The 12,975-nt window shown below is 35.5% G+C and overlaps 1 protein-coding gene across 1 annotated transcript in view; it reads right to left on the bottom strand.

Annotated features, from left to right (window-relative positions):
• The window catches only part of ANO3 (anoctamin 3), a 245,243-nt gene that overhangs the window by 66,128 nt on the left and 166,140 nt on the right, over positions 1-12,975 (bottom strand). Inside the window, exons 12-14 of the mRNA XM_056136902.1 lie at positions 12,138-12,272; positions 5,380-5,476; positions 834-894 (exon numbers count right to left, since the gene is read on the bottom strand). Of these exons, the coding sequence (XP_055992877.1) occupies positions 834-894; positions 5,380-5,476; positions 12,138-12,272 (293 nt within the window). The remainder of the gene's footprint in view (positions 1-833; positions 895-5,379; positions 5,477-12,137; positions 12,273-12,975) is intronic.

Raw genomic sequence — 12,975 nt, forward strand, 5'->3', positions numbered from 1 at the left:
GAATGATTTTGTAAATATTTAACTTTTAAAACTACGGGAGTTTTTATTAGAAAACAGAGTTTCTATTTATGGGAAATTTAGGAAACCAGAGTAAAAATCTTGTATTTCGGTACATATTATTTGTTGCTTACATACGGTCAACCCTTAGAATAGCCAAATTGTCAATAGTGTTTCATTAAAGTGGCCATGGAAGGAAAACCAATCCTAACTTGCAAAGTGATGGCTTCACTTCAAAGAGTAGGGGTATTCCAGCATGCATGAATTCTATTACATCTCAATTTGTTGGGTATTTAAAGTCTGAATGGAAAACAGTGGAAACTTACTTTTTACATATTATTTAGTTTTGTGATGCAAAAGTACCTTCCATATTGTAAGATGCACATAGAAACATGTTTTTATAGTGAATATAACATTGATTTAACATCCATGGAACAGACTGTGTATCTTAAAATATATGAAGTATAGTGTTTAAAAGTAAATGAATGGCAAACAAAAAATTTTTCTGAAATTTAGTTTCAGGCATGAAAATATCCAAAGTTTAGTTTACATTCTATTATGGTTTCAACTTTTTGTTAATTGCTATCTACTTTTCTTAGTATAGGAATATCTGAGTATTAAATATTAGAGGACTAACTAAATTTCTGAGAAGTTAATGTTAAAAAACAAAACAAGAAATGGGTTAGAGACTTTAATTTTCATTGATACATGGAGAATGGTTTGAGTGTATGAATGTGTGTGTATGTGTGTAAGCATGCACATGGATGTGTGCATATGAAGAAACAGAAATAAGGTCAGAAAATGAGAGTTCAGAAGACATGAAGGAAAATACTTACCCCATATGGCCATAAAAATAGCAAAGAAGACTGTCCCTCCATTATCAAATAGATATGTCACCTTAGCAGAAAATAAACAAAGGCATTAGTCTCACTTTTTGTCATAAATATTCAGAGATTACTGTTTACATGTAGATACTGAATGATTCTTTTTTCCAAATAGAATTTTGTTGTTTTGTAATCGCAAATACAAGGTACGAGATCCTTTCATGGATTCTGTAACTGATCAGATGAAGGAATAGCATTTTTCTTACTTTTTTTTCTATCTCACCTCGATTTCCATTTGGATTATATCTTCTTATCTACTTAGAACTGGTTCTAACATATTGAGGACGTGTCTGTGAACTAGGGTCAAACTACAGCGTGAGTCCAAGTGAGGTTTTCAGGCACGATATACTTGTTGCATTTCCTCTATGCAAACCTCTGGAGTCAGGGGTGTTGTGAAAGACAGAATTCTGCCAGTAAGTCAACACTTCCAATGGAAAGGTATCACAGTGCTAGCCAAACTCTGATACCTTTCAGAATGTGCCATGCTATAAGAGGCAATGTGAATCTATTATTATTTTAAGAGGTTTCATAAATCAATGGACATTTAGGATATTGTTTGAATCAGCTATTAATTACCTGAAGTTCTGTACATAACTTTCTTCAGTTATACATTGTTACTGAATAAAATGTTCAGGGTTATATGATTGTTTGATTTTAATAAAATTTATATTCAATATATTTTGTATTTTCATTTGTATAATGTATTTTTACATTTGCAAGTTAGTGAGAGAGATTAAACTAATATAGTCAAAGAAAAAGATGTTTGGCAGTCATATAAATGTCACAGAAAATTGGGATACTGTTTGTACCAGTGAATTGTTGATGAGATTCTAAAAAGCATTACTATGAATGGTTTATCCTTCTCTGAGGGTAACATTTAGGGTTGCTCGATACAGGCACAAAGACAGCACTAACATGTATTTTAATTTTGGCATAAAGGATACACTGCAAAACATCATCTAAAAGATAAAGATTAGAGGCATTTTCCTGAAATATGACATTATTATGATATCATCAGAGGTGCTATTTTAATGATGTGTAGGCAAGAAAGGTATCATGTTATAAATATCTCTACAATTCTATGATTGTTATGACTTGGGAGATCTAAAGATGTTGTAAATATTTTTAGTGATGTCATCAGTAGGCTTTCTGTACAGAAGAGAAGAAGTTTATTAGAAATTTTTCTTCAGAGCTCATAAAATTACTCTCAGCAGGGGCATCCAGATCTTTTGCTTCCCAGCTCATCCCACAGAGTTACCTGCTGTTGCCAAGCAGCTGAACAGCTGCCTCTGATTCTTTGTGAACAGACCTTGTACAGGAAACAGCCTCTGAGAGTTCGAACAGAGGCACTTAAAGGTCACCAAATTATAATGGTTCATGCCTGCTCCAGAAATAGCCCTGCTTTTTAGAAAAGTAACAAATGAAATGCCACACTCACAACAATTGTGTTTGTGTTGTATGAACTTGATTTCTCAGAGCTCAAGAAATATTTTCCTTCAGAAGTCTTTTCATTTTTTTTCTTGGCTCATTTTTAAAATCAGGCATGTTTTTCTCAATATTTTGAGACAATAACTTTGAGACAATTACTTTGAGACAATAACATCCAAGTGACACAAGAGGTATATTTATATTTAACTGCATAATGTGGTATTATAATCATGTAACAAGAGAATGGGTTTCCAGTATATTCAGAACTTGCTTTTTAGAGAAATGTAACAATAAGCAGTGTTACAATATGCAATCATTGGTCATACTTACTGTATGTCTACTAGACAAGTCTACCATGTTTCTACATGTGGGATGTATTGTGAACTGCAGAGGATGGGACACAAGAACTATTAGAAACCTGTGGATAAAGCTTGACGTGCCAAGTGCTTCATTTATAGAGCTGACTAACATAAGAGTTGCTGAATGAAATTTTGAGGGTGGATTTTAGCAGATTCTACCCTGTACAAAAGCTATTATGAGGGGCTGTGGGGCAGAACATTACAATTTTGGCTGAAGGTGAGCCTGTATTTTTTTTTGTTAGGCTTTATTTCTTGGTCAGAGTAACTCTATATAGCTCCTATATTCCTTGCAACAAGACACAAACTTCATTAAACAGAACCTTAATTAGGGTATCTCCTACTTTCTAAACTTATTTATTGATTTAGGGGAGAGAATTTTTTTAAATGCTGTTCTAAGATGTGTGAAATATGATTTAAAATGTTATTTCACTCCTTAAGCAAGAAGAGTAGATCTTGAAGTATCACAGGGGGCCTCGAGTTTGTCTGTGGTATAGTACAAGGTATCTGTATATATGGAAGCCACTAGAGCCAACACCACTGAAAGCATGGGGTCCAAATTAATTTGTAAAATGAATCCTTTAGGGTAGACAGAGAGTACAGCAGATAGGGTGCTTGTCTTGCTTGCAGCCAACCCAGATTTGATCCCTGACACCCTGAACTGAATGACATATGACATGCTCAAGAGAGATCCCAGAGTATAGAGCCAGAAGTAAACCTTGAGGACAGCCAGCGTGACCCCTAAAGCAATAATTAAGAAACATAAAGATGTATCCGTCAAGGAGTGAGGTTGTGGGGTTGGAGGGAACCTAAGAGTCATTGGTAAGAGAATTAGGACACAGGGTGTTGAGATTGGAGGTATGACATTGTGTGTCTAAGACCCCTTTGTCCTGTCACGTCATATACTTAGGTATATTTAACACCTACATTTAAGCATCTAGAAATTACTGCAGTTCTTAAACGCAGTAATAAATATGGGAGCAAACATATATATGATTATTTTGGCCACAGCCAGTAGTATCATGGCTATACCAAGTAGTGTCAGGGATATACCTGTTAGTATCAGAGCTTACTCCTGGCTCTGCTTTCAGAGATCACTCCTGGTGGGCTCAGCAGACCATATGGGATGCTGAGGACTGAATGTGGGTTGACAACATTCAAAGTAAACATTCTACCTGCTGTGCTATTGCTCCAGGCCCTGTGGGAACATATTTTACCAAAGAAACAAGTAAACCAATTTAGAATCATCTTCCCACATGACCTATCTACATCATCTAGGACCCTGTCAGACTTTATAGAATTCAATACCCATTATAACAACTAACAAGTTATAATTTGCTTAATTTTATTCAAAATGTATATATTTTCTTAGTAATTTAAAAAGCACATTTTATAAAAATTTGTTCCTATTATTATTAAAATACTATCTAAGTACACTAATATGTTTCCTGATAGCTTCTCCTTTTAATGTTTTAGAAATTTGGGAATTTAAGTATTTTGCAATTAATGGTTAGTGATTTCTCTCTTAAGCAGTTGACACAATATCAACTATTATCACATTATACTAGGATTCTTTCTTAAAACATGTGTTTGTTTGGGGCCCACGTGCAGAGGTGCTCAGGGCTTACTCCTAACTCTATGGTCATTGATCACAACTGACAGGGCTTGGGGGACCATATAGGGTGACAAGGATTGAATCTAGGGTGGCTGTGTGCAAGGCAAATGCCTTGCCCCCTGTACTATCACTCTAGCTACCAAGATTCTTATTTTAGGCAAAATACATAGGTAAAAGAATCATTTTTAATTATGTAAAACATGATTAAATCATTGAAATGCTCACATCTTGACTGCAGTGATGACTCTAGAGGTGCACAGATATGTATGTAGGAAATGAAGTATCAAATTACATATTTAAAAATATAATGATATATTAAATACAAAAATAATCAGGGCTTACTCCTAACTCTATGGGAGCAAAAATAATTAGGGCAAACTCCTAACTCGATGGGAGCAAACATATATAAATAATCATAAATTCTGTTTCCCAAACTTGTATGTTCTTTGGAAACACTTGGGAAATTATGCAGTATACTGATATCTAGTTTCCCAGTAAAAGAGTTTCACTTAATTACTCTTGGATCGGACTTAAACTTCAGTAGCTATAAAAACTTTTTGTATAATTCAAACAGGCATCAATCTGATAACTTTGGTACATTATTTTATTTTCTCTGCAAAATTAGAATTATTGAAATTGTAAGTGTCTATACAGTATTCAAAATTCTGACAATAGAAATAATCAATTTATCTTAAAACAAATCTATACATCAATCCAAATGGTAGTTTATTGTGACTGCAATAATCTGTGATTAAACACAAAGGAAGTCAAAGGTAATAAAGTAAAAACATACTAATTTATAGTTGCTACCTTGTGACATTTTATTCAATTGTTAATGATATCGATATAAAATCCTTGGGAACATCACATTTTGGTAAAAATTTATTGAAGAAATTTTTCACAACTGTTTCTTAGACCAAGTAGAGCTCAGGGAGAGAGAGAGAGAGAGAGAGAGAGAGAGAGAGAGAGAGAGAGAGAGAGAGAGAGAGAGGGAGGAAGGAGGGAGAGAGAGGAGGGAGAAAGAGACAGACAGATAGACAGACAGACAGAGACAGACACAGAGAGACAGAGAGACAGAGAGCAGTGAGTCCTCACCCACCTTGGCGTAGATACAGCTGTCATTGAGTCTCTGCAGTGAGCAGTTCTTCTCACAGAGAGGACACATGAAGACTTCAGTAGCCTTGCAGATTTCTTGGCTTAAAAAATAAAAGAAGAAAAAGAAAGCGTGAACCTACTTGCATACAAGGTGCTTAGCCCCTATGACCAACTCTGAGGGAAACTGTTGAAAAGAAAGTAAAAGAAGAAAAAAATGTGTAGATCAGTAGGCAGGTAAGAAAGGATGTAAGGAAATAGCACCAGCTTGGAAGTTAAGGACTATTTTTGTGTGTGTGAAGCAAGATAGTTTTTATTGAAACTACTTAGAAAAAATGCCAGAGCCTGGCAAGCTACCTGTGCCATATTTGATATGCCGAAAACTGTAACAATAACAGGCCTCACTCCCCTGAAAGAGCCTCCAATACGACAGTGTTAGGAAGGATAAGTAAGGAGAGGCTGCTAAAATCTCAAGGCTGGGACAAATGGAGACATTACTGGTGCACGCTCGAGCAAATGGAAGATCAATGAGATAAGAAGTGAACAGGTGATATTTAGAAAAATGTGAATGGAGAGAAAGAGAGAAGCATGACAGAGAATATAGGCTTCTCCAGTGGAGAAATAGACAAGCAAAAGAAACAGAGAGATAAGCAAGATATGTGTTCAAGGGAGAACACAGGCTTGAAGAGGAAGCAAATTTAGAATTTTAAATGGAAGCTTTTGTTTGATCTTTGTTTTTGGATCTATTTTCTAAGCTCATGTAATGATAAAATGTTAAAGGACCTTGTCGGGCTTTGTTATCAAGACAATGATATTTTCCCCTCTCTCATTTTCTCTGTCCTTCTCTCTCTCCACCCTCATCTTTCTCTTATATTTCATCATTTTTAAATTTTATTTATTTATTTTTATTTTTATTAGTGAGACACCATGAGGTGCAGTTGTATACTTACAAATTTTCATGCTTGGGTTTCAGTTATATAATGATCAAATACCCATCCCTCCACCAGTGCCCATTTCCCACCACCACGGATCCCAGTTGTTTGTTCATTGCAGCACTCTTTACAATAGTCAGAATCTGGAAAAAACCTGAGTGCCCGAGAACAGATGACTGGTTAAAGAAACTTGGTACATTTACACAATGGAGTACTATGTAGCTGTTAGAAAAGACAAAGTCATAAAAGTTATATTTCATCTTTTAGAATATGTATTTGGTTCTTTGATTTTAGGTCTGTTACCTTTTAAAAATCAAAGAATATAGGACCTGGGATACGTCATATAAAAAAATAGTCATCAGTTAGTGCTCAAGTCTAGGATTCCCTGACCCAAACCAGTTTTAGATTCCTGGCACCTGGTCTCTCAAGCATCACTGGAAGCAGAGCCGGAGACCCCCAAACAAGACTGAGGTATCCCAGGTATCCCTGGTACTTGCAGGGTCAGACACCTTGGACTTTGTTTTGAAACACAAGCCTCTCTGGAGAAGAATTGCAGGTGAGGTCCCTAGAACTCCTGAACACTATATGGGAGTCCTGATACCCAAAATAAACACAAATGTAAATGAACAGCAACACATATATTACATATAGTTTTGTGACAGGTACAGAGAATTCATAATAATTTCTCAAAATATCAGCCTGAGAAACCATGGCACTGGGTATAATCTCAAGCCAAAGCATGAATGAGTAGTCGGTAATGATACTCTCAAGTAAGTGCTTAGTTGAGCAAACATAGGTTCTTGCCCATTAAGCAAGTGTTCCTGCAATATCCTGAAATTATAAATATTTTTTTGACTGAGAGAAAGCAAATATTTAATTTAAATGACTTGCTCAAGGTCTCATAGCTAATAAGAAAAGCTCCAGGAACTGAGTTGAAGATTGCAGATTATAGGTTCAGTTCTTCATTAACTATAATACTGTTGTTGTAGAAGCTGGAGCAATAGCACAGTGGGTAAGGTGTTTACCTTGCACATAGTCAACCTGGGTTTGATTCCCAGCATCCCATATGGTCCCCTGAGTACCTCCAGGAGTGATTTCTGAGTGCAGAGCCAGGAGTAATCCCTGTGCGTCGCCAGGTGTGACCCCCCTTCTCCGCTACCCCCCAAAAACACTGTTGTTCTAGATACCTAAAGCATTTAGTTGGACTAAAATATTTATTTTATATTAAGAGGAAAATTATTATAAAAGAGATTAATGCTAGAATGTACCTGACTTGGGTTTGAACTCTGGAACTCTATGGTTCCAGAGCATTGCCGGGTATAGCTGTGGTACCTCTGAGCTCTGCTGGGTGTGGCAGCAAGAGGTGGAAGTAATCTCTAGCACCACAGATCACAAGCAGCATCCAAGGTGCCTGCACTGAACCACTAAGATGGTTGGATCACAACGGGCTTGTGAGGCCCGCAGATTTACTGAGCATCACATGGGAGGTTAACTTTTCAGGCAAAAACAAACAAAATCCAGCTGATGACAAAGTGGGTCTTATGTATTTTATAAATTTTCTGCTTTCATGCACTTTATATTGACATAATCAAGATGTGTCTATGAAGTAGGATAGTCATTTTAAAAATTCAACAGAAGGAGAAAATTAGGCTGAGAATGAAGCTCAATGAAGAGTGCTTTCTTTGCCTGTGTGAGATCCTGAGCCCAATCCCTGGCACTCAAACAGGAAAAAGAAACAGAGAGAGAGAGAGAGAGAGAGAGAGAGAGAGAGAGAGAGAGAGAGAGAGAGAGAGAGAGAGAGTTATATCCCCTCTTAGTATACCATTGAAAAAAAGAACAGTTACCACCACTTTTAGATAATAGGTGGAATTCATTTGTCCATTTGGGGGTGATTAGACCCACTCAAGGGTCTTGCTGTGTCTGTGTAATCCTCTAGGAAGACAAAGCAGAGAACATGACTTTTGATGAAAAAACATTTTTGGGAAATGTGAAAATATACAAGCAAAACATGGCTTCATAATCAGCTACAAACACTACAGAAATGCAAATAAAATCATGGTAAGATAAGCTGTTACCGCATACCTGTTAAGGTATCTATTACAAAAATAAGATAAATATCAGCAAGCATGTGGAACAACTGGAATGTTTGTACATTTTGAAATGGGGCTTAAAGTAGTGAAGTCAATATGAAAAGTAATATTAAAACCATAGTGTACATAGTTCTATACTAGTCAGTAACAGGACAAATACATGATTGCAACTGTGAGGTACTTAAAATAGTTTAATTTGAAACAGAACTGTGGTGGGCAGGTATTAAGGTTGTTTGACAGGGATTAAGCTTATTTACATAAGATGAATAACTTCTATTTATCTGCTATATAATTCTACACAATAGTTACCTAATTATAATTAACTATAAAGAGGTAAACCATTAACTTCACTTACCACTTTACAAAAATATCAGATACAGATCTAAAACAATGAATGAAACAACTACTGTATATATTCTCCAAGTCATTTATCTCCTCAAGGATCAATACCTTTGTCTCTGATATGCTTTAATATTAAACTAATAAAGCATAAAAACATTTATAATGTGCCTGGCACATCTGAAGCATCTGATAAATAAAAAGAAAAAAAACTTTATTAGTAAGAATACTATCAGGAAAGGGTTTGGAATGTCTTTTAGAACCCCATCAATTTGAAAATCTGGTGGACTATATAAATTTCTTAGTGAATTCCAATGCTTACAACATAATACTGAATCAGAAAGTTAGTATACCTGATCTATGTTCAACACCTACAGGTTGTGAGGAATTTACAACCTATAGGTTGTGAGGAAATTACATTTCCCCATTTGCTCATTTATTTATTTATATGATATAAGCTTTCCCTGGCACAAATTCCACAAAATCTGATTATGTAAGTCCAAAGAAAACATGCTAATATATAAATTTACAGTTATACACCACAAATAATCTACATAATTCTATAATTTGTTTCCATAATTCTCTTATTACATACTTCTACAAATTAACATTAAGAAACATAACACAAATTTACATGACTATAACTGGCAGAAGGATAAAAGTATAAACCATATCTGCAGTTTTAACATTTTGTTACTCAACAACCAATAAAGAGCTTAATAAAGTAATACTAAAACATAGCAACACAAAATATCAACCCCTAATCCTAATGCCACCTGCCAGGGTAACACCTACGACTTAACCATGTCTGACACCTTGAATGGGAAATTTCAGCCCCATGAAATTTTGCAAGCTGAGATATTCAGTGACGATTATCTTGGTTTAGAATAGAAAGTCTGACAAGATCTTAATTATAGTGCAACAGAAGTAGCAGTAATATAATACCATAAAGCACTGAAGAAAAGAATTTGCTAATGCCTTTTAAAACATTCCTTATTCTCAGAGGTTAGAGAATACTTATCTCATACAAAGGAAGGCTAATTTACTTCAGTGGTACATAGATCAATAGGAACAGCAAATCTATTCATTTCACTGTCTTTTGTTCCTTTTTAACTTAGAAGAGGTGTAGGGGGAAATCTATTTAATATGGTAAAACTCTGTGAATATGTTTTCCATGGAACCAAGTTGTACAGCACTTGTCTAAAATCACTATTTTTATTAGTTCATTTAAAAAGTGTTTTTCTAAAATCTTAAAATCACTACACAAAATCTATTAGAACATTCACATGCTCAAGCAACTTTACTTCCAGGTATGGAAATGAAATAAAGATAAGAACTAAGGAATCACTGAAACCTCCATGTTAATTGCAGCATTGCTTGCAATAGCAAAGATACATGAACAACCTAAACTTCCTTTATCAGCAGATAAATGAAAAAATATATATATAATAGATACATGAATATCATGAAGAGAAAAGTGTTGTTCAGTCAGGAGAAAGAGAGAAATTCTGCCATTTGTTACATGGATGAGCTCTAAGAATGTTATAGAGCCAAACACAAAAATAGAGAATAAGGCAGTTTATAACTGTATTTCTTATCTCAACATCAGCATTTCCGTACAAAAGTCTCCTAACTAGAGCAGTTCTTATTACACACCATATAAATAGATGTCCAAAAAAGTGTCGATATTTCTAGTGGGGAAAAGTTTGTACATGAATCTATATACCAGAGTGGGTATAAGTTTTCAAAATTCTGAAATAAACCCGTGGCTAAAATAAATATTTATTCCCTACATTTATTTATTTACATACAGTTATCATTTGACTTTCATAAAGAACAAGGAAGATCTTTAACTGTCTTTTCCATCATCAGAAAAAAGGAATATTCGTACTCAAGGATGGTAGTGAAGCTTGTATAACATGGAACCACATATTTAGAATGTCTTTATTATGAAAGAAAGACATTTAAATATCATAGCTATTATAATTATTTCAACAGTGTATTAAAAATAATCTAGATTATATATATGCAACTGATTGCTTTGCAAACAAAAATTTCACAAAACCATAGTATTGTGGAATTGTTATCTGGATGATATAAACACAGATTGATGTAAAGAGAAGTTGTCTTGAACTTAACCAAGAAAATTAGCATATAAAGCATGTATCTTTTTCAACCTTGTCATTTATATACAGTGGCCAACCATGTGAAATCCATGGGCCCAGGCCACTTCTGTTGATGATCTATAAACCTTTTCTATTTTTACTGTTATTTATATATTTTTATATTATTTTACTCTTTTCCTCTATGATTTACTGTTTCCCTCTATGAAATCATAGAGGGAAATATATGTATATATATATATATAGAGAGAGAGAGAGAGAGAGAGAGAGAGACGAATAGATACATATATATGTGTGTGTATGTGTGTCTCTCTCTATCTATCTGTCTATCTCTCTCTCCATATATATATATATATATATATATATATATATATATATATATATGAGCCCGGAAAGCTACTGAGAGTATCCCACCTGCATGGCAGAGCCTGGAAAGCTACCGGTGGTGTATTTGATATGCCAAAAACAGTAACAATAACAAGTCTCATTCCCCTGACCCTGAAAGCACCTCTAATATGGCAGCATTCAGAAAGACAAGTAAGGAGAGGCTGCTAAAATCTCAAGGCTGGGACGAATGGAGACCTTACTGGCATCCGCTCGAGTAAATCGATGACAATGGGGTGACAGTGATACAGTGGTGTTACTGTTATCTATATATTCAACCATGTGAAACTGAGGGTGCCAGGCCACTCCTGGTGATGCTCTGCCTGGTGGAGAAGGACAGATAATTTGGGGCTTAGAGCAGATGACAGTGTGCATCTATGTCTAAGCAGTGCGGAGGGACAACCAGGATTGCACAAAAAAATCCTCAGGGCTACCAGAGAAACTCTACCCCATAGGCCCCAGGGCAGTGATGCATTCATTGGCAGGATTCAAACTTAGGGTTTCACACATGCTATAAATGTACTCGATCACTTAAGGTACCTTTCTGCCCCTTGCACCAAAGAAATCAAAGAAAGAAAAAAAAAGACTAGATAGTAAGTGAATTAGTTCTAGGATATGTTTTTTGTTTATTTGTTTGTTTGGTTTTGGAGCTGCAGCCAGCTATGCTCAGGGTTTACTTCTGGCTCTATGCTCAGGGATCACACCTGGTTGACTTAGAGGATCATATAGTGTGCCAGGGATTGAACCCAGGTGGGTGGAATGCAAGGAAATTTCCTTACCGGCTGCCCTATTGCTTCAGTCCCAACTACCGCTTATTTTTACAGTGAGAATTATCATGGAAGAATGTTTGCTCTAACAGAAAGAATGTCCAATACTTTGTTGAAAAATTATGCTTACCTTACTTGGCTTGTATTCATTGTCAGTATTCCGTAGAAGAATACACACAAGCCAACAATTGCTGCAGGAATCAGCATTCCAGTGTACCATCCTAGCCAGGCAAAATAGAGCCCAATCTTCTCACCAAAGTACAGCCTATGGAAGAAAGCAAATCTTGTAGGCCAACGACAGCTAAACTGAAAATATTGATGTTATATCAATTCATAATTTCAGATATATACCAGAGGCTGCCAATTTAGTTCCCTGTCAGCTCCATCTGGGGTACCCTAGTACTTCTGGCTGCCAATGAACCTAATATTGGCGACATTATTTATTCCTATTTTAGGGTCAAAAGTATAAAATACGCTTATTTCTGTCAAATGTGATGACTTATAAAGAATTTTCTAAGTTAATGTAAATTTCTTTTCTCTTTTCCAAGAAGTGTTTCTTGTTGTCTTTCATACACAAAAATGTGTTAAATCACAGTATTTCAAGTAAGTTAGAAAAAAGTTTCCTCGAGGGATACACCCCTGAGTAGAAATTTGAATTCTGTTCATTTATACCCTTGGTCAGACACCAAGCTAAAGACAGTGTCAAGTCTTCCTCAGCAATCCTCATCTTTGCAGTTCCTAGAAGCACATGGTTCTCTCCTTAGTTAATGCCATTTTCTCAGTTTAGAATACTACATTTCACAATCTTCTGCGGTCTAGCTTGCACTTATCCATAACCTTATGTCACTTCTTCTAGGAAGTCTTTCATATCACCACTCTAGTCCAAGATTAGATATTCCTGCTCTTACTCCCACACAATTCTCACCTGCATTTCACTGTCCTAAATTTATCACACTTAAAGGAATTAA

Source organism: Sorex fumeus, unplaced genomic scaffold (assembly GCF_029834395.1).
Source record: "Sorex fumeus unplaced genomic scaffold, SorFum_2.1 ptg000007l, whole genome shotgun sequence".
Classification (NCBI taxonomy): domain Eukaryota; kingdom Metazoa; phylum Chordata; class Mammalia; order Eulipotyphla; family Soricidae; genus Sorex; species Sorex fumeus.